The sequence below is a fragment of the Anabrus simplex genome, chromosome 13 (assembly GCF_040414725.1).
Source record: "Anabrus simplex isolate iqAnaSimp1 chromosome 13, ASM4041472v1, whole genome shotgun sequence".
In the NCBI taxonomy this organism is placed as follows: Eukaryota; Metazoa; Arthropoda; class Insecta; order Orthoptera; family Tettigoniidae; genus Anabrus; species Anabrus simplex.
This window is the reverse complement of record NC_090277.1, coordinates 66,138,162-66,158,894: the sequence shown is the minus strand read 5'-3', so window position 1 is coordinate 66,158,894 and position 20,733 is coordinate 66,138,162. Positions and strand designations below refer to the sequence as shown.

Genomic DNA, 20,733 nt, shown 5'->3' with positions numbered 1-20,733 from the left:
TTGCAAATGTTAAGCTAGAAGTTAGTGTGGAATTATTCCTTAAAATGTTGCCTGTTTTTCATGTCTTTACTGGTGTGATGCTAAAGTATGTGTTGTCATCAATGTTCCATCTCTAAATCTTCATATCAGTTATTCGACTGCTCCGACCTTTCTTTCAAATCGGAGTGTTCACAAGAAAAGCATTCTAATTTATAAAACTATGTATTGATCAGACTCTGTAGTTGATTTTCTGCAAGTTTTGATCCAAGTATATTTTTGTTGGTTGAGGGTAAAATGATCTCGGGATAGGAAAAACATTGATAATTTATGATAAAAGGGTACATTTATTTTGGTGTTCGGAAACTCCTATGAGTGCCCAGTTGCTGTTAGAGGGAGCAATTAGACGGTTCTTACCATAAAGCCTGTGCTGCTACAAGTTGTGGTAGCAGATTTGTGCTTCGATAATGAATAACGATAGTAAAAGAAATAAAAACGCGCCCAGTTATTAACCCTCGACTGGCGTTGTGGGGTCTATAAAGATACCAGTGACTGACCTCGTACACCCCTGGCGCTTCCTCTTCATTCCATTCTGGCCATCACCGTTCACTGTAGCGGTCACTTCGTGCGCAGTAAACTGCTATCTTGAGTTGTAACTTTTTAGCAAGTATTGATTTCCTCAGGAAATTGATTTAAATATTGTGCGGTGCCGTTTACGACCCCACAACGGCGTTTGTGATAGGAAGTTTGCCCAGACTCAAAATTTTGTAATTGTTCAAATTTCATTCAAAGTGAGTGTTTGATGATGCTTTTCTTCGTGTAAGCGGTGCTATGGCTTCCATATCTCGCCCTGACATGTCGGTATGTGATCCAAGGATCAGGACAGGCGGATGACCTCTTGCGATTTTCTTCACCATCCTCAATATTATAGGAATTAATTTTCATTGTACAGGCATCACTCAAGAATGATATGCCTGTCACTAACTTTGTCTTTGTAAACATTGGATGGGCAGTTAACTGAACCCTACCTTCATGAAAAGACTTGTCGATGACTGACTTCCGGAAGAACTAATGGTGGGGTCAAGAATTTTTAATAATGATCCTGCTTCAAAGTTGCAATCATCCAATCAAAACTCAAAAAGAAATTGATGTGCACTGTGTCCTCGCTCTGCTGGGAAAAAAAAGACAAATCAGTATTGTGAAATCTGACCAAACTTGCCGTTCCATGGTGTGTAAGGATTGTGGAGAAGACATGTAGTGGGTTTTAATTGGTAGTGAAAATGATATAAATGGCTATGACTATAATAATGTACCTTTTGAATTTGCTTCTGAGCAATGAACATTTGAAATTTTTACATTTAAGTTTAATTCATGGGGGAGAGATTTTCTTTCAAAGTCAGCGACTGTAAAACAATTTTGCTCTATCTCGCCATCTATAATCAGTAAAGATGTTTCTCATTGTAGGTAATGCAAAATGTATAAGGAAACATAATTGAAGTGTATTTTTGGAAAGATGTTTGTGGTCATCCATTCTATGGTATCCTTTTCGACCCCTCAGCGCCATTTACGTACCAATGTCTTCACAACGCGAGTAGAGAGTTACATTCATCGTAAAGCTAAGGTTGGTTGGTCACCTTTTGAATACCTGCCGAAGATCAGTGTGCTATAGCTTTTCATTGTAACATGTATACAAAGTACAGTCGAATCTGTCCTTACGGACACCCTAATTCAGCGGACACCTGCCTATACAATTTCCCTCAGAACCGATTTTATTTTACTTAAGACAAGTGTTAAATTGGCCTCATTTAAGCGGACACCTTGAACTCCAGACAGTGGACATCGCCATTTGTCCCGTCCACTTAAGCGGACACTTGACACGTTGCAGGACAATTTATTATGCCGGACCACAGGTTATCCTTTCTTTTAAAACCATTATTCAGACATAAGGAAATCCCTCTTGAATGTTTGTGCTATTTCGAGTGCAAGGGGAGAGTGTACATTGGAATGCAGTTCTACCTAGTGGTGTATAGGCCTATGCCGAGAATTCTGATTGCCCAGAAATGCTGCCAGAGACTGTTGACTCACAAGTTACCTGGGGATTTTTGTCCCTCGCATCATTCTATACTTAACTCGGATTGTCGCTGATAAGGGTGAGCTCAGGTAGTCAACTTGAGAAGGAAAAGACAGTACAGTACAGGCGCTAATTATTGAGACAGAAATACCGTAGCAGTTCAGTTGTCTGTTAAACATGAGTGACAAGGGACGATCGTGTTTAGATCTCGGGGCAAGAAGAAATTTAATTATAGAATTATTCGTTTACGTTTGAGTAACCTCTCTTCCATGTACACAGGGTACGTTTCTTTCATCTATGGAGTTCTTTGTGCGGGCGGTGCTGATTTGATCGGTTTAGTCTTGTGAATGCCGATTGTGAAATTCTCGCCTTTAGGAAGTTTACTTTTGCCAAGACAGGCTGCAGGGTCGAAATGATACCTCTGTCTAGAGAACCCTGCTACTGTCTCTTAGATATTTTGCTGAAGATTTGAAAATCCCTTTTCACGTAGATCTGTTGTATTTGATAATGTAAGGATGTTGCAAATATGAATGGGACTACCTTAGCAACATTTTATGCTTATTGTAATTGTATTTTGCTTCTCTTTCAACTGCCATGGGATTCTCTTTCAATGAATAGATTATTGAATTTTGATTTGAAGTTTGCATGCAACACAACAGTTCAATGGACAATTGTATTGTGGGCCAGGAAATAGCAGTCCAGTGGATGTCACATACCATATGATAAGATTTCTTGAAAAGGGAAAAACTGTTCTTAAAGTATTTGCATACCTTGTTTTGAAATTATAGGATATTCATTTTCTGCCACTGGATCAGGCAATTAGAGAATACAAGTTTTAGTATTTTTATTATAACTTTTCGGATAGTTTAGGAGTATGAAACTTGGACTTTTGTGACAATCTAAAATTGCACAGTTTTACATATTTTTTATGTATTGGATTTAGTATTTGGTTTTGCATTAATGTCGCCTATGTTCACTAGAAATTACTGCTGATTTAAATTGCGAGTTTTGGATTATCGAGGTGTACCAGTTGCTTATAGACAATTTGCCTTGCAAGTGGCATGAATTAGAATCGTTAAAGGACTTGTCCAATGAGAATGTTGCAAGTAATGTTCTAATTATTGAAACTCTTGAATTTATCAAATGTAGCTGTTTCTTCCTGTTCAGAATTTCCGAATTAGACTGGAGTTACTTATAATTTTTCACCTCATAACAGAGGACTGGGAAATCTGCGAGGAAGAAACAGCTTATTAAATGAGGTGTACTAGAATGTAAAGTTGCAGCCTATCTTACGTAAGAACCTTTTGAAGTTTCACGCGTTGACTGTGTAATGTATAGGGCAGATGTTCTATACGGGTACATACTTTCTCTACTGCTTGAAAGGCTTTTATGGCTGGAATAATTGAACACTCTTGATGGTAGGACGGAATGTTGTCCTGTAGTTCATATTCGTTCTCAAATGTTGATGAACTGCGTAGATCAAGGATTTTGAGGCACAAATACTGTGTATATAACATGCTGTCTTTATTATCTTTCTGTTGAGAAATTGGTGGGAGTTAGTAACCTTGAAATAACTACTACTGTATACTATATTGTGTTCTATTTTCATTGGCGTTGTTTATTTTAGTGTGTGGTCTGAAAGCGACTAGCATTCCTGCATTTTGTTAGTGGTTCTATAGTTGAAAAGGTATCAAGAAGTCTGATGGACTACTCTACCAGCTGTGGCTTGCTAAGTGGTTTTGTAATGAGCACAGTAAAAATAAATTTGTTGGATTATGGTGTAATGTATGAAGGAGGCCTGCAAGAGGCAATGATATGACTGGAGTCGTATTCTTTAACTTCAGGTTACATTTTGTGCTGCTGTGAAAGTTGAAACGCGTTATATTCAGAATATAGCGAAACGTTCCTAAGGTGACATCATATGCTATGTGACATTTAAATGTTTGCTTCTTTCCTGGTTCATGCATTAAATTATGGTCTTAGACAATTGCATTCTGGTTGCTGTATTCTTATGTTTTCAGATTATCTTGATTGGTGATGCTATATCACATCACCATGTAGTGAATTTTGACTTGAAAAGTTTCTAACGAGTTATTTTTTCCCATTTTTTTCTATGTGATTATGATGCTGCTGGAATTTCGTCGTTGGTGAATACGTTTTCATCTTCAACCCAAAATGGCACAATTTGCAATACTACAATACTACTGTATTATGTGGAATTTTCCACTTCATCATGGGCTGTATACTTTATGCTGATTGGCTATATGGCCATTATTTTAAACGTACAGGATCCAAAGACCTTCTTGGATGCTTATGACCGCAATGCAGGGCGTTATGAAGGTGGCCGTGGTGACATGCGGGAAGAAATGGGGGGTCCAAATGCAGGTCCTCGTGGTGGTAATCCACGTGGCCGCTGGGGCCAGGCCGATCGCAGAGGTGGTGGAGATGATTATCCAAGCAAGAGAAGGCGATATTAGATGAACTTCGCTTTGAATGTGTGTGTCGTCATTAGAGCCATCTTGAACAATCGTAATTCTATAACTTTCATCATTCTTGCTGTGGTTTTACATATTGACTGCCTGTGACTGAAGATGCCTATTAATTGGCAAATTTTACTCTTGTGGACTAAGAAGAAAGTTTACTGCTGTATTTATTTAAATACCACACTGTTCCCAAATTTCTCGTGCACATTATGAGAGGTTCTAATTTTTTTTTTTTTTTTTACTCATCGTCTGGTTCTGTTACTCAGTGTTGCTCCCTGTAATAATAATTGTTCTCCCGTGCTCTTTTTCGTGTTTTATGTGAACAGTTCATGGGGAATATTCTTCATATTCAGTTATGTGTGTATATCCCCCAGTTGTCTTGAATATTGCTTGTAGAGGAATCTTTGAAGATGTATGTATGGACTTTAGTACTTCAATCCAGTGTTGCTACTTTTATTGTCGTGAATAGGTTCTTGAAAATATTGTACATTTAATTTTGAAGTATTTATGGAATGAACTATATATATGTGGCACCGGCAGACGCATGCATCAGGAATACTATCTATATAATCGTGAAATGAAGAGACTGGAGAATGAGATGTGGTATTGGAATAAGTATGGTACCATCGAGGGAAGATTGTTCTGTTAACCTGCATTGTTATGGGAGCATTTCTTGCCAAGTTTGGATAAGGATGTTTACCTGCGTAGACTTGGAATTCTACTGAAGATTATTGTATTACTAGAGATAGTGTTTGTACCCATGTTCACAAAACCAACTATTCCAGACAATTTGTATAGTAAGTTGGTTTTCTGATGAATTCTCAATCTGTAAGAGACAATTCCATTTTTGAAACTGTTCTGACGATAGCTGCACGTTAATGTGTGGGGTTTAACAGTTAGGTTGTATGACTATGTACTGCAATTTTTTTTATTAATAAAATTAGATGTAAACAACTTGCTGTGGAGGTAGTTCTTAATGCACCTGAACATTAAATTCTCCATACCTAATCTGCAAAGTTTCGTCGGTTCTTGGGGTGGGAATTTTTGCCATATGCAGAAATCTTGGGAAGAGTCGTTGCATTAAATGTTGATATCTACAGCGTTTGTATGTTATGCAACTCGGACTACTTAAAGATCTCTGGCTGTGTGGCTTGGGTGTAAGATTTCCTGGTGTGGGTTTTTTTTGTGTGTGTGCCAAGCTGGATTTTATGATATAACAACCTTCTACAATTAAGTGTTCAGCTATGAAATCTTCAAAGCATCCTCGAGGAGGAAACCTAGCATATGGAGTAATTTTATGATTAAAATGCAGTTCATGCTTCCCATGAGGATATCGCCGGGTAATTTCGAAGACCAATGAATCTTCGTTACTGCTAAATTGTGGTGTATTTGCAACATCCCTACGCTGCTGCATTGGTTCATAAAAACTGGGATGTTCGCTTAGCTTTCCCTTGGGTCTACTTAAGATAATTTCCAACTACAGAGAATTTGGTTGCAGAGTGTCATTTTCACGTAACTATTCACTGCATCACGTGTTCTGGGTTTTAATGAACATTTGTTTTTCCAGTTTCATGAATTTTTCTGACTCGTGCTAATGCGTTGGCATGGCATAACTAATTCTCTCCTGCTCCACTGTTGCTGCCTTTACTGATGGTGTATTAAAACATTAGTTTATGATCACACTTTTGAGTAGAGGAGGACCCTTTAGAACTCTCCTACTTGAAAGCGCTCTTGTCTTGTTGAGATTCCTTTCTCTCTAACAGTTTGTTCAGCTGTGATCGTCATTGTATGGAATTACTGCCATGTTTGGGAAGGTACCACACTGTGTGCACCTGACTGCTACACTTTATTGTAGTTCTAGTTTGTGTGTTGTCATGTAGTGTAATATTAAGAATGAATAGAAGAAAGCACAGAACTACTTTTTTTTTCCAAATTTCGGAAGGAAAATTGGCAATTACATATGGAAGTCATCAAAACCAATATTTCTTTACATTCCCTCCCCCCCCCAGTAAAACGTACAAAATTATGGGGTGGTTTCATTTGAGACCACTCACTGTACCTGTTGGTTATTTTACTGCTTGATAGTGAGAGTATTTTACTCAAATTACACAAACTTGTACATAGGACACAGTTCAGTCTTCACTAAATAATCATTGATGGAAAGGGAGAAAACAGCTCTGTCAGATAAAGGGCACAAATGTATTCCATATGTCTTACACAACCATCTTGTCCTGTGAGGTGCATTCTTCGAACTGCAGTATCCAGTGTTTTGAGGTCTTGTATTGGCATGTGTTTGGCTTCAAGACTTCGTTTCTCTGCTGCCATTTGAGGTTTAAAACTAATCATTTTAGGAGTGGTAGATGGGCCAGGAGAGTCTTCGAAATTCACTTCCTACTAGGCCAGAGACAACATTTCTATGAAAATCCTTCAGACTCATATTCTTGTTTCCATTACCTAATCGGTACAAAATATTACCATTGACAACTGAAACATCAACAAAATGCCAAAATAATCGCAACCACTATCCTTTTGACTTTCTATCAAAGATATCTCGCCAGTCACCCCTCTTGATTTCTTTTATGTTTCAAAGCGGGAATTCCTTTCTGGTTACTCCTTACTGTTCTACAGGAAGGGAGTCCCTTTGACTGGAGTTTCTGGGCTACTGCTAAGATTGTGAAATAATTGTCAAAATAGATGTGATTGATAACCCTTATAGTTTGAGCCTCCACCTATGACGAGTGGTGTCCTTGGTGTATTTTGCACGTCACTTTCACCCTCATCAGTATATATTTCACTATCTTCATCCGTATTTCACCCTGGATCAGTTGCTCTTCTGATTCCCTATCTATCGTAATATCTACTGACAGTTAAATTATTCCCTTCTTGCCTAACTTCTCAACATTCTGTAAGGATATGTTACTCGGCATGTGGTAAGTTACAGTGGTTTCAGTGAAACCACTCCACATTGCCATAAATTCTCTAAACTTGAAACTTCTTCAGTATTTATTTTAAATTAGTATCTGAAATCCATACAATCAAATCAGATTACACCAAGGAAATTACACATTCAAAAGAAATTGCTATACAGTATTTAAAGCACAAAATGTCTCCATGGAATTTCTGTACATAATTTGATCTAATCATTACCAAAAAGAAAGTGGTTTCAATTTATACCACTGAGGCATAAGATAATATAAAATTGTAAGCGGTTTCAATCGGAGCCATCGGGGGCTAGAAATTGCTGGTTGTTCCAAATTATCAGACAAATTTAGAGATACGTCTTATCAGTGTGTACAAGACAGTGATGACTCAAACTTAATATAAAGCACAGAAAGTGTTCAGTATTATGTTAGAAGATGATGGTTCACACTCTTCATTGCTTACAATTGAAAGATAATACGATTGCTATAAGGAACCTTAAGATACTGGAGCAGGAATATTTACTCGGCATATTGTGACGGACCTGGTTTAAAACATATAGCTAAAAATGTGATGACTGCTGGTGATGCTTGGAGCCTATTACAGTATTTACAGAAGAAATGATAGTTAAGATAATCAGTTATAACAACAGTTACATAGACATGAAGAGAGTGTTTATTTCAGGCAAAAATGAAGCATCTGATTGGACTTAACGAATGAACTCAAGCTACAGTAAGGGTAGGAGGGCTGATGGTGTCCTAGTGCCAGGAATTGCAAGAAAACAGTGTGCTGTGCCTGCTGTGGGGGAGCCAATCTCTAAGGACGAAGTGGTGCCTTTCAGTGAAGTGGAAATGTGTGCAAGGTTATGTGATTGAGTATTGTCTGGAAGGTTTCCCAGAAAGGCAAAAATGTACCCTAAGTATGTAAATGTTTATATCTTTTTTTTCAATAAAAAGGTCGTTAATGACATAGTCCGGAATGTTCCTCAGCAAGACAGATGTAAATAAGTGTTTAATGCACATGTTTCAATAACAAGCTTATTCATAATTGATTGTAAATAAAGTGTTTGGCGCTAGTGCAAATTTTGCAATAAAAAGCCTATTTGTAATCTAAAAATGATCACTTAATGGGTACAAATTTACTGCATGATTGCTTCCTAATGTGAATTATGCAGCATGTTTCCTCAAGGGTTATTAACATTCCAAGCATCTGCACTTGCAGCTAAAGTTTCTTTGATTTTTGGTGAAGAATCATTCAACGTGGATAAGGTTTAAATTTGTTGATGCTGTCAACCAAACTTTCCTTCAACTTTCAACTGACACTCATTAGTGATTAGTCCTCTCTATACAGCCAGCTGGCTTTTGGTTATCATTGCTCCGGAACTCTCAAGAATAGGTTTTTTGGGAAACGGTGTTCTTGTACCTCGCATTCGAAATGGTTCACTTCTGCGTGAAGTGATTTGATGTTGGAGTACTCAAATGTTGAAACCAGCATTGCCGAGCTAATGCTTGGAGAGAGCATGTTTTATTTGTTCACCTTCAACTGTTTTTGATGTCTTATAATTTTGCTTTAAATGGCAAATGTTAGTACAATGTCTCCGACCTTGCAGTTCATAGGAAAACTTGCTTTAACAGTGAGGTTGACCATCAGCTTCAGTGTATTGGACAAAGCTGCTGTTTGAGGGACATAGGCTTCCTTGCCAATTCCTGAAAAGCTTTAACCATGCAGGCTACAAATATCAGTCCAAGTTGATAGGCCTGTCAAGAATCGTTCACTTCGATACCAAACCATATGTACTGCTGTGAACTGTTTGACCAAGAGGTGGTGAAGGCATGAAGAATGTAAATGGCATATGTTACTCTGTGGATTGCAGTCTCGTTGATCACATCCCTCGAGTGCAGTATGTGGACGTGCTTCACGCTATAATTAGCTTCTTTATTATTTAGAAGTGAAAGCTCAATCAGCATTGTATGCAAATGGACTGTGACAAGCAGAATTTGAATTGAAATGAGAATTTGCAGTTTTCAGTGTTCTGTATCAAGACTTTTTTTTGAGAAGTTTTTTTCTAAAAGAGGCCTGTGGTCTGGAAAGTTTGGGAGCCAGTCTCTGTGATCAGAAGAGCAACTAGTTGAAAATGTGGTCATTGCTGCTGGTACCTCTGATATAAAGTTCTCATATGTTAGGTTATTTAAGGAGAAATTGGTCAGAGATGTAAGTTTCCTGAGGATGCTTTGAAGATAGGGTTGCTTGATGGAAGCCCCTTTTAGGTGCTGTTAAATCTCAATTCAATGAACATGTATTCATGTTACTGTTTGTTATTGTTGAGAAAATCAAGCAAGATTTGTACTTATGCTCCTTTGGTGCATTTGTCTTGGAAGATTCCTTGCACTTCACTATATAGAGGATATGCCATTGACCCAAGACTTGGCTTTGAATTTTAGGCAATTATTTTGTAGATCTGAACACATTGCTATTTTGTCTTTAGCATGATAGAAGATATCTGGCTTTGTTATAAAAATAATACTAAAATGTAAGTCCAGAGTTGCATTAATTTGCATTAGAAATGTTTTGAACGATTGTCATGATGGTCAATGAATGATGCTGTGGTTTTTTTAAGATTGCAGTGACAGTGGTGTATTTAAACTTCCTCATACAGTAGACTTGTTCTCAAATTGTACTACATTGTTCATTAAATAGAGATTTAACTCAACTTCTTGGTGTAAAGAAAGGGAGAAAAGTGATTTGTAAGTTGCAAGATAAATTTTCTTCTAATGACACTGTCAGCTGCAAAAAATGTTTGCCATATTACAGTAGGGAAGTATAAATACTGAGGGTAATTGTTCAGTAGGTCAAGTATTTGTACAGTAATACCTATCTGGGGTTAGTCCGTAGTGTTAGCCTACATTTTGCAAGGCATTTCGCAGTGTTTCTCCACTGTCATATTTTTTTTGTAAGTTATAAGACCTCATAGTTCATATATTGTGGGGAGGGGAAACCACAGTGTGGAGGGAGTGGTTCAGCTTTACTTTTCATATTAAACGGGCAACTTGTGTTATGTATTAACAGCAGCACTTCTTGTGTGGATTCAGTCTTCAGTATTTTTGGGTTGTTGATTTTAAAAGTTCATAATGAACACGGTTGCCTCTGAAGGAACATGAAGTCATGGTGGTGTTAAACTTCAGCAGTAGCTGTAACTTCAGATGTTTTCCTTCCACAATTCTAAAGTTCAAAGTAAGTAACCATCATGGGAACTTGGAAGATTGGCATTTGAGATGGATTTGTCTCCAATACTCGCCTGAAACAGTTCTTGCAGAGATCTGTCTTTGACCGTGTACCAGTTATCTTGGACAGCACTTGTGAAGTATAGTTTCTAAATCATGAAACTGCCTTTTAGGGCACTTGGGTATGGATTGCAGTACAGATGAAGTAAAATGATTATTGTGAGAAAGCTAAGTATAACGCTGCTTGCAATTTTTTACACTGAAGAAAAAAGTGAGATTGGCTTTACAGAAGATCTAGATCAGTTACCTCTGAATCTACAAATAATGCAATTTTTAACAAATTTGTGAAGTACTTAATTGTTGGAGCTAAGGCTCAGTTTGATAATCCAAAAAGAGAGCTTAAGCATCCAGTTTACAGATCGTGGTTAGGTATTTGCTGTTTCGAGCGTGGAAAGTTTTTTTGAATAAATTCCTGTTCCAATTCAAGAAAGAAGATTTAGATTTATTATTTGTTCCTGCCTGTGTTAAATTATTGGGATCCTTGAAACTGTTCTTATTTATTCCTGAGGATAAATGGTGAGTATGTGAAGAGGGAGTATTTTTTATGCTTAATTTTATCTTGGCAGTTAGATTTAAACATACCTTAAGGCGTGTATCTTTCTCTTATAAGAATAACTAGTACTGTATTTATGTATTGGCCTCACATTTTAGAAAACTGTCCTTTGAAATTATTTTAACATAGACTAATAACATAATTTAATATTAGTGACGCACACATTCCACATTTTAAACATTGCTGACGTCAGTTCATATTTGCCACATGATGCAATATACGAGTGGTCCATATATCCTTACTGTGTGAAATTTTCTTTGCAAATATTTCTACAATTTTGTAGGGTGTTCTAACCTGCGATGAATGCTCTGTATAAGGCATGAAGACAGTTAATCGTGAATGACATTTTACCTGTTCCATTCAGGAAGATACAATTAGCTCTTGGAACTATATTCTTTGTGTTTTATGCAAACATTTACCACAGTTTGATTTATTGGGGGTGGAGCCATTTTATGTAAATACAGTAATTGTACTGTTATATGAACGTTATGGACACTATGCGTAGTTAGCTCTACCATAAAGGACAATTACTAGTCCTTTAAGCACTTCCAACAAGTGTTTCGGCTAGTTGCTGAAACTTAAAGGACTTTCGGAACATTTTAAATGCAGGGCATATGTAATTGCCATTTACTGTACAGCACCTTGCCAGTTTTTAACTTTCTGCAAACTGTTGTCCTGAACCTTTAGTTTGAGGGGAAGCTCGTACATTTTGAAGTTGATAATTTAGTAATTAACATTCTATAGTTGGGGGGAGGGGGGGTAATTTATTCCACAATTGTTCAATATTTGTATGGGATTGGAGTGCAAAAGTATTCTAAATTGTAAATTCACAACCAGAACCACAAGTGATATGAAACACTAGGGGCAGGTGTATCACAAGTAGATCTGTGCGTTGTCACTTTTTCCTTGTTTTCTAGATGGAGTTCCTCCATTGGAAGGCAAAGTTGCCTGCTGTTTTGCTCTTAATACATATAAAGAACTAAATGCCCCCCCCCCCATAATGAGCATACCCCGAATTCTTAAAGCCGTCGTACATACATCTGGGCTTTTAACCTCTGAAATTAGTTATGAAGGAAACTACACGCATTTGTTATTTATTACCGCTGCGAGTCCATGTGGGTTTGGGCTATGAGCGCATGTATTAAATGTCAACATGCTGACAAGGTGGAACTTCAAACCCCATGTGACTGGAACGCTTCATCACATGAAATATGCAGGAAGAACTTACGAACACTTAAATACTTTCTATAAATAAAGTAGATTCAGAGTTTGAAATATTTGCTTTTGTTCTTATGGGCTGAAACAGTTTTTATTTAAAAAACTCGCCAACGATTAGAGAAATCACACTGACACCAGTAATTAAAACTTCTACTTCATTCGTAGAAACTTAAATAATTTACACTTTTTTCGCAAGCCAATCTGAGTGTACAGAAATAAATATTAGACAAAATTGCTTCAAATAATCTTCTACAGTTATTTTTCTGCCTCTTTGTTCATAAACTTGCACTCCAGCGAGCCAGGTGTGGGTATTGAGGAGCCTCTCCCAGTTTGTCCTGTCCATTTCCAGATCATCTACTCTTTTTTTTATTTTTTTTGGGCGAGGTCTTTCAAATTTAAAAAACAAAAAAAAAACGAGGCATTCCTCTGTGCCTCTTGCTTATTACATTCTGTGCATTGTATAGTTTTGCCAGAAGTTCAGCTATCATTGGCATCTTGGGGTGGAAAAGAAAATGTATTTGTGAATGTTCCAGCTTATGTCTCAACCTAAGTTGGTACACATAACATAATGAGTGAAAAACTGTGGGCAAGGTATGGAGCAATTTTATATGGGCACGTTTTTTCACCTATTCGTAATGAATGTCCGCCCTTAGTGATGTTGCAAACACAACCTTGTTTTATACCACCCATGCCACATCAGGTGTATCACACTGTTGCCAAAACTATTTTGCAGGGTTGAAAATGTCTGCGATTGTCCAATAGATCCTGTACTTTAATGCTGAGGCCGTTTTACATACATTCAATGTTTTTCGTCCTGACAAAAAAAAAAAAAACCTTTATTCATTCCATACAGGAATTTTTCCATTTAAGAATATTAAGTGCTGGCAGTGTCAGTTTCGTTTAAAGTGCATGAATGCCAGAGTAGAGGCGGCAAACTAACGATAGTAATCGCCATCAGTATTTTCCGATATGAGCTCTATCGATAGTTTTCAAAACTTGGAAATAATCATATGCCGGAAAATAGAACATCTCTTGAACACAATCCACCAAAAGTCAGTAGAAGGCACAACTATTTCATGCTACGTAATTTCTGAAATTCAAATCGGAATTGCCCATAAATCTCTTCAGTGGCATGTCCGAGATATTCTCGGGCTACGTGCGTTTGCCCATAACGCGACTGCCTGGGGAATTCTCGTGAGTTTGCGATCGCTGGACATTTTCTCGCGCATTGTAATACCTTTCAAAAAATGTTTTACAGCGTTCTTGACAGATGACGGGGAAGTTTTCAGTTGCTTACATGAAGTCTTGGATCTAAAATGTGCCGTATCTTCCCTCGCCTATATAGTCTGACAACGTATAGATCGCATTGTCAACTCAACTAAGGTTAGGTTGAATGGAGAATCCCACCTTCCAAAATGAAGTCGCAGGTACGCAGATACTTAAATGCACACCTATGAATTGGAACAAATTCCTCACCAGTGAACTGCAAACAGCTGTACAATTTCTGTTAGCGCTAAAAAGTCAATGAGGGGGGGGGAAACTATTGTTGACTATCGATAATTGGTAACTATCAGGGTATGAGGATAGTGGTCGCTATCGATAGTTTTCCTTCTCGACAGCACTGTATCATAGGAAGGGCCTCTTATGCATCCAGTGAAGCATGCATTTAAACATAGGGTCATAATTGTCTCTTGTAGTAAAGGGGGGGGGTAGTTCATTTCTGAATTTAGTACATGGTTCTGCTAGACTGAACTCTCCCAATGCACATCAATTCCAACACAATCTGATTCCCTGTTTGACACGTCCCTCATAGGATCTGACTGGGATTTAAAGTGGTTTAATCTTCTCACCTGACACATAAATATTCATTTAAACTTTCTGTTTGACTGTTCGGTTCTTACAGGGGGCACAGTTTATACCCCAAATCTATGCTCGCAGACCGCGCGATCGGTTGAGCGAACGCCGTATGGCTGGTCAAACCTAGTGTGGTACTGAGCCCGTGACTATTGAACTTTTATTAAGGTGTATTGTAAGGTTATCAGGATGGTTAAGTGCACTACAGCATAGAGAATATTTCTAACAGTGTAATTTGCATAAAAAGAAACCAGTTAAAAAGTGCCTTAGTAAAATTACATAGTTTCCTGGTTCTGCAGTACCATCAAAAGGTGTGCGTAAAGTCTTTTTCAGGTGCCGTAGTACCGGCTGCTTAAGTAATGATGAAAATGGCGAAGAACAGCTCTCATAGGTGATATTAAATATATAGAAGCAAGGCTGCAAGTCAGTCCACATAAGTAGCTTCAGAGAGCAGCTCAAGAATCTGGTATTTCACATTTGTCAGCATGTACATGCAGCAAAATGATTACCTTTACGGTCTTACTGGACCTGTTCAGTTCATTACTACAGCCTACAGATCTCATTGAAGAACAAGATTTAGCATTTGACTAATGTGTCCAGCCCTGCGTTCTAGGCATAGCATGCCTAACTCTTAACTCGGAGGCCCTGGGCCTGATTCCCGGCGAGGTCAGGTTTTTACATGGCCCTGACGGTTGGGTCGAGGTCCATTCATACGTGATAATTGACTAGTTATCTGACAAAGATGTCGACCCCGTTCTAGGAAGTAAGTTTAGACAGGATTGTTCGCACGGGTATAGTGCTGTAGGTTTTTTTAAAATGAATAGTGGCTGCAGTACTGTGTATTCAAACTTCCTTTTTGTGAGTAACAATGAATAGCTTCATTTGAATTGATATGGCAGTTTACATAACAGCATCAGGGATAGAGAACCCACTCATTTTACACGAGACACCTGCAACAGTATGAAGGTGGGTGTAGTGTATGGTGCGCTATTAGTTCCCGACAAATTATGGATCCGGTATTTTTTTTCAGGATATGATAACTTCAGTTATATTCATGACATTCTCGAAGTTTCTTGCTGAACTGACAGAAGGACAGCCATTTCCAGCTGGATGGAGAGAAAGACCGTACGCTGCATAGCTCTTATGGGACAGTTGCAAGAAATGTTCTACCAGATCTCTAAAAGCGTATGTCGCCATGCTTTGCATGATTTAAGCACATGCTACTTATGGGTAAATGTCACAGGAATTACTAGTTTGTCCCGAGCATGTATATAGTTGCTGAGAATTTGGTTTCTGTATGCATACTCTAATTATGCTGCTTCTATGAGTCTCCTAAGTCCGCTTGCCATTGCAAGCATTGCACTCACTGTTACATCGCTGCGCTCCTGTACCTATATACTCCTCTATGTTGTCATAAAATATATTCCCTGTATATTATCCTGAAATTAATTTAACTTCTGTTAAGTTTCCTGCATTTTTGAGAGGAGTATTTTAAAAATTTACTTTTTATCCCAAGGTGAGTCTTAAGTGGTATTCCTATTACTTTTTACTGAATTTAATCATACTAGGTAGGCTTTTTCAAAAGAGCCTGTTATCCTGGTCTCGTGCTCATTTCCCTGAAGGCTACACATTGGCAAGAATTCCTTTCAGATCCTCTGTATTGCTTGGTTATCGGCTACTTTGTTCTGGGAGGTTTAGGCTGTGCATAGTGTGGCACTTATTGACAGCATGAAAGGGTGAAGGTTCTTTGATTTGTATTTAATGAAAAAATGGTCTGTAACAGGAAAGGCAACTTTGTGCGGTGGCATTTATTTTTGCAAATGTAACTGTCCGCTCTGCCATAGACCATTAAAGAGAATTGGTTACACGGTAGACTCTAGGCTATCCAGCCTTTGGCGGAAGGTCGGACGGGATGACAATGAAGCCGGACAGGAAGAAGTTCTATGAATGCTTGCTCTCTTCCAACCCCAGCTGTACAATTAAAGATTTATTTTCTTTTTTTCAACACTCAATTTAATATTTTCTGACCATCTTGCATAGTACATGCTAGTTGTATCAGATACTGTTTTGCACAGTTGCAAAATTATTGCAGGGAGCATAAAACCTTTGCATTGTGAAAGACATAACACTTTTAAAATAAATGACTTAACGGAAAACATAGGCGTAATTGTTACAAAAAATATTTGTAACGTGTTACTAACAAGTGAAAAGGTAGGCCTAACATAATATAAACTTACAGATTTGAGGTTTCAAAAAAATTTTGATAGATTATGCTTTGGCCCTCTTTCATGATGCAGTATCCCTTCATTTATGCAAGCAGATAATAGCTAGGATGGCTTCTTACTGCTCAGTAATGTACTACAGCGCTGTCTCAATCGTCTTGAGCCCTTCCAAATGTGGGATGAAATTTTTCCAGTCATCTAAGCTTGCCTGCTGTTGTTACCCTGCATCATTATTCCCGCGGTATTTTCATGTGCCATCGACATCCTCTCAGTCTGGTGCATTTTTCAGCAACGAAAGATGTCGTTTTGCTCATGGATTCATAGTTAAAATATCTTAATGTTCCAAAATAATTTTCCTAGACCTTATCTTATGAATCTCTTGCCACGCTTGTCCAACCACCTTGACAACTAACAGGTCAATTCCCTTCAGAGTGTTTGCACAGTCCTCATTATCAGCTGCTGATACGAAATGCGAACGCACTTTTCTCTTGAGCATTTCAAGGTTGCCCTTGGTCCATCGGCTGACAGCAGTCACAGGCAGTTTACAAAAGCACGTTTTCAAGGAGCACCACAGCTTTTCTCGCAAATTGTTGTCTTTTAGATATTTCTCTACAGCTTGTACGAATTCATTTTGGAACCAGATTTTACAGATTTCTGAATTCAGGCGTGCTTTCTTTTCATGTAATATAGGGGTTGGATTTTTGAAAGCTCTAGGTTCCATGATTTTTCCCTATTAATGTAAGCCTAAGCTTGTGGTTGCCAGTTGCATTACTGTAAGCCAACATTCTCTTGTCCTTTTTCCTTTGTTTTTTGAACCAGTTTTTTTTTGTAGGGAACATCTTTTAAATCACTTATCGCAGTTGCACTACTGTTATCCTGAATAACCTTCCTTGTCAATTTTGAAATATTGTCTTTAAACAAAGACATTGCCTCATTGCATGCAGATAAAGCCTCTCGACTGATCTGGTGAACTCCATAATTCTTTTTTCTACTTACCCTACCACTTGCCACTAGCACTAAATTCTGAATCATCTCCAGTTTGCCAATGGAATTGCAGTTTTTTCCTGCAATATCGGCACAGTAACGGGAAAGCCTTTTCCTCTAAGTGTTCATGGTTCAACTTCCTTATGTTTACCTTTTTAACAATTTCTTACTTTCATTCCAGTACTTGGGGCAGGACACCACCTTTCAATATCTGCTAGATTTTTCTTCCCTATCCCTAACTCCAAAGCAAGTTTGGCTGTTGCACCAGAATATAGTCCCATTATAGAATGCAGTTTCTCACCCATAGTTGCTAGAACATTTTTCGTTCACCCATTTTGCAATCTATTTAAAATACACCGCACAAAACAATATACCAAGGTACGTACTTCATCCCATAAAAAGACTAATCAAACGAGTTCGACAGAGCTGCTCTGTGTGTTCATTGTTTGTGAACACTCAAAGAACAGTACTACCATAAACCGGGGTTACTTTGTGACTGCAGGGGTTACTTAGTGACAGGTGCGCGCCAAATAATAATTTCATATTTCGCGGGATATGCATTGATGGTCTGACAATGAACACTTATGTTTTCACTCAATAATGCTGCTACCTGTGTGTACAATGATAATGTCCTAAGTGTTGGATTGTTGGCAACAGAGATCCTTTTGTTGTATTGTACTGAGCACATTATTTTGTGAACAGCGGGAAACTTGTCGGCGACAGAAAACGTCAATGAGGTACACACATCAAAGTAAGTGGAAATCTTAATTTCATGTTTCCTGATAAAAATGCACGATTCTCATGACACTTTGAGCTTTCTTTCAGTTATTTATGTTAAAATAAAATAAAGAGGATAAGTTTAAGGGGTAATGACTCTGCCACAAAGTAACCCCAGTGTTCTAAAATTGCCTTTTTTAGTAATGTGGAGCCTGAAAAAGATATTCTACTATACTGAAGCAAGAATGTCCATCTCTTAAGATCTAATTGAGAAATAGTTAAAAATGGTCTGAATAATCTACGTGCTTGATGCAGGAAATGTAGTATTTGCCCTCTAAGCCAGGAAGAAGTGCTGAAGCACATGTATAACAGGGCAATGGATGTAGAAGGTGATGCTGTGAAACAAGCTGCAAGTAAGTTTCATTGAGCACTTGAATCTCAAAGGGGGTAAGGTAACAAATAATGGGTGAAGAAACGGTAGATGTATAGATGTGCCACCTGGAAGAGGTATGACAGCTTCAGATTTTGACACTGTAGATCAGATTCCTAGCTGTAGTGGCACAGACGGGAACTGTCCCTCAAAGAATATTAACGACACCCGAAACGAGAATTCAAGTAAAAATGACAATGATATCTGTACTGAGTCAAGACAACTCGTTCCATGAAGAAGAATTTAATTCTGACTCTGAAGAACTTCCTATTCGTGAAAATCGTATCTTGGAATCCGATGATAAGATTGTTGGGACACGCATAACTGTACTGTCCAAGAATCGTAACAAAAGTATACAAACAAGGTGCAGTTATCAGTGCTATGGGTAGCACCATGAAGCGGGCGGATATCAAGGTTGAAATATAGTATGCAGATGACAAAATATGGTGTAAAATTAGTCCAACCATACAAAGGAGAAAACTTGAAATCTATGACATTCCAGAACTCACAAAACACAGCTAAAAGTAAACAGTTTGTAAACTATTCGATTTCAGATATTTCAAGTGGTTATATCTCAGGGTTTAAAAAATATACAGTATGTTGTATTATCATGGTTATGAAAGAAATTCTCCTTTTATATTTAGCCAGAGTCTTAAGTAATGACTTCATGGGGGTAACTTTGCGACATCTGCACCAAACATGGAAATACAATGGTAAAATATTGTCACAAAGTAACCCCACCTAATGGGGTAACATTGTGACAAGTTCTGCTTGAAATATTAAGTGATTAAATGTAAATACACATATAAAAAATATTTCAAAACATAATAAAGGATGGAAGAATACCACTATAGAAAAACCTTAATACACAATATTATTCTTATTATCCTGAAGAAATCGCCAAAACTGTCACAAAGTAACCCCAGTTTACGGTATGTGAAGTTTATTGTAGAATTTTTTCCCGATAATTTATTAATTCGTATTACCAATATTGTACTCTACGTAACAATTGTGAATTCATGTGCCAGAAGCGCAAGGTGTGCATAAAACATTTGTACAGACCACATAGGGTTCTAGCATGAGCCTGCTTGGCAAAAAGCTTTTGTTGTATCATAGAACTTAGGCCAGATAGCAGAGTCTACTGTATAAAATATTTGGGTGGTTCTGTTTCACAAATTTATTAATTCACGGAGCAGATACAGCTACACTGAGCAAATTTTACTTGCACTGTCAAGAGACTATTTAACAAATGAGGCGTGTAGTATCAAAACCGGCGGTCACTGAAGGCATATTTTTCAGTATAGATGAAAAACCTGGAGAGACAAAGCAATGATAGCCACAAAAGATTTTTTATCATAGTTATATACTTAATGGAAAATTATTCAAGTTTGCTAATAAATTTTGACTTGGCCGTTTTTGTTGCAATTTTGTATAATTTTAGGCTTTTTTATGAAACTGTATTCAACTTAAACTCCAAACCTTTGTGAAAAAAGGCTATTTAATGAAAATAAATTGACATTGTAATTACTTTTCTTTATTGCAGTTTAAAAAAAGCATTTCAGCACACACGGGGTAATAATATATATAGGAAGAACATCAGAAACCTGAGGAGAATACAAAATAGGATTTCTCTCACTAAAAGTTTGTAGTTCACTTTGATCTTGAACACTAAAAAAAAAAAAAAAAAAGAGATCAGCAATAATAGTCACTTATATTAATAGAATCATTATTAAGATAGGTACTGGTCACACATACCAAGTAATATTCTTGTTTTAAGCCTTCAATTTCTTCTTATTTATAATACAATGTCAGGCACTTCACGAGGACTACTGATACAGACTTCAGAGACGGTGTTGGAACTCTCATGACCAGTGAAAGCTGTTTCACTTGCTAATATCATAGTTTTATTAAACTGCAGTGATGGATGATCTTGCCTTGTTGAGCCAAAGTGGTTCTGCAAGGGATTTTTTATGTCTTTTTTTTTTTTAGAGACAGGAAGAGTAATGCCTTTGATCACTGTGTGGG

General features: G+C 37.6%; 1 protein-coding gene across 4 annotated transcripts in view; it reads left to right on the top strand.

Moving 5' to 3' along the window:
• The window catches only part of LOC136884875 (hrp65 protein), a 300,770-nt gene that overhangs the window by 184,856 nt on the left and 95,181 nt on the right, over positions 1 to 20,733 (top strand). For 2 of the 4 annotated variants that reach the window (XM_067157168.2, XM_067157169.2), the window contains exon 11: positions 4,336 to 5,484. The exons of the other annotated variants lie outside the window; for them this stretch is intronic. In XM_067157168.2, the coding sequence (XP_067013269.2) occupies positions 4,336 to 4,524 (189 nt within the window). In that variant the 3' untranslated portion in view covers positions 4,525 to 5,484. Of the gene's footprint in view, positions 1 to 4,335; positions 5,485 to 20,733 lie in introns of those variants that run through there. 4 annotated transcript variants of the gene reach the window in all.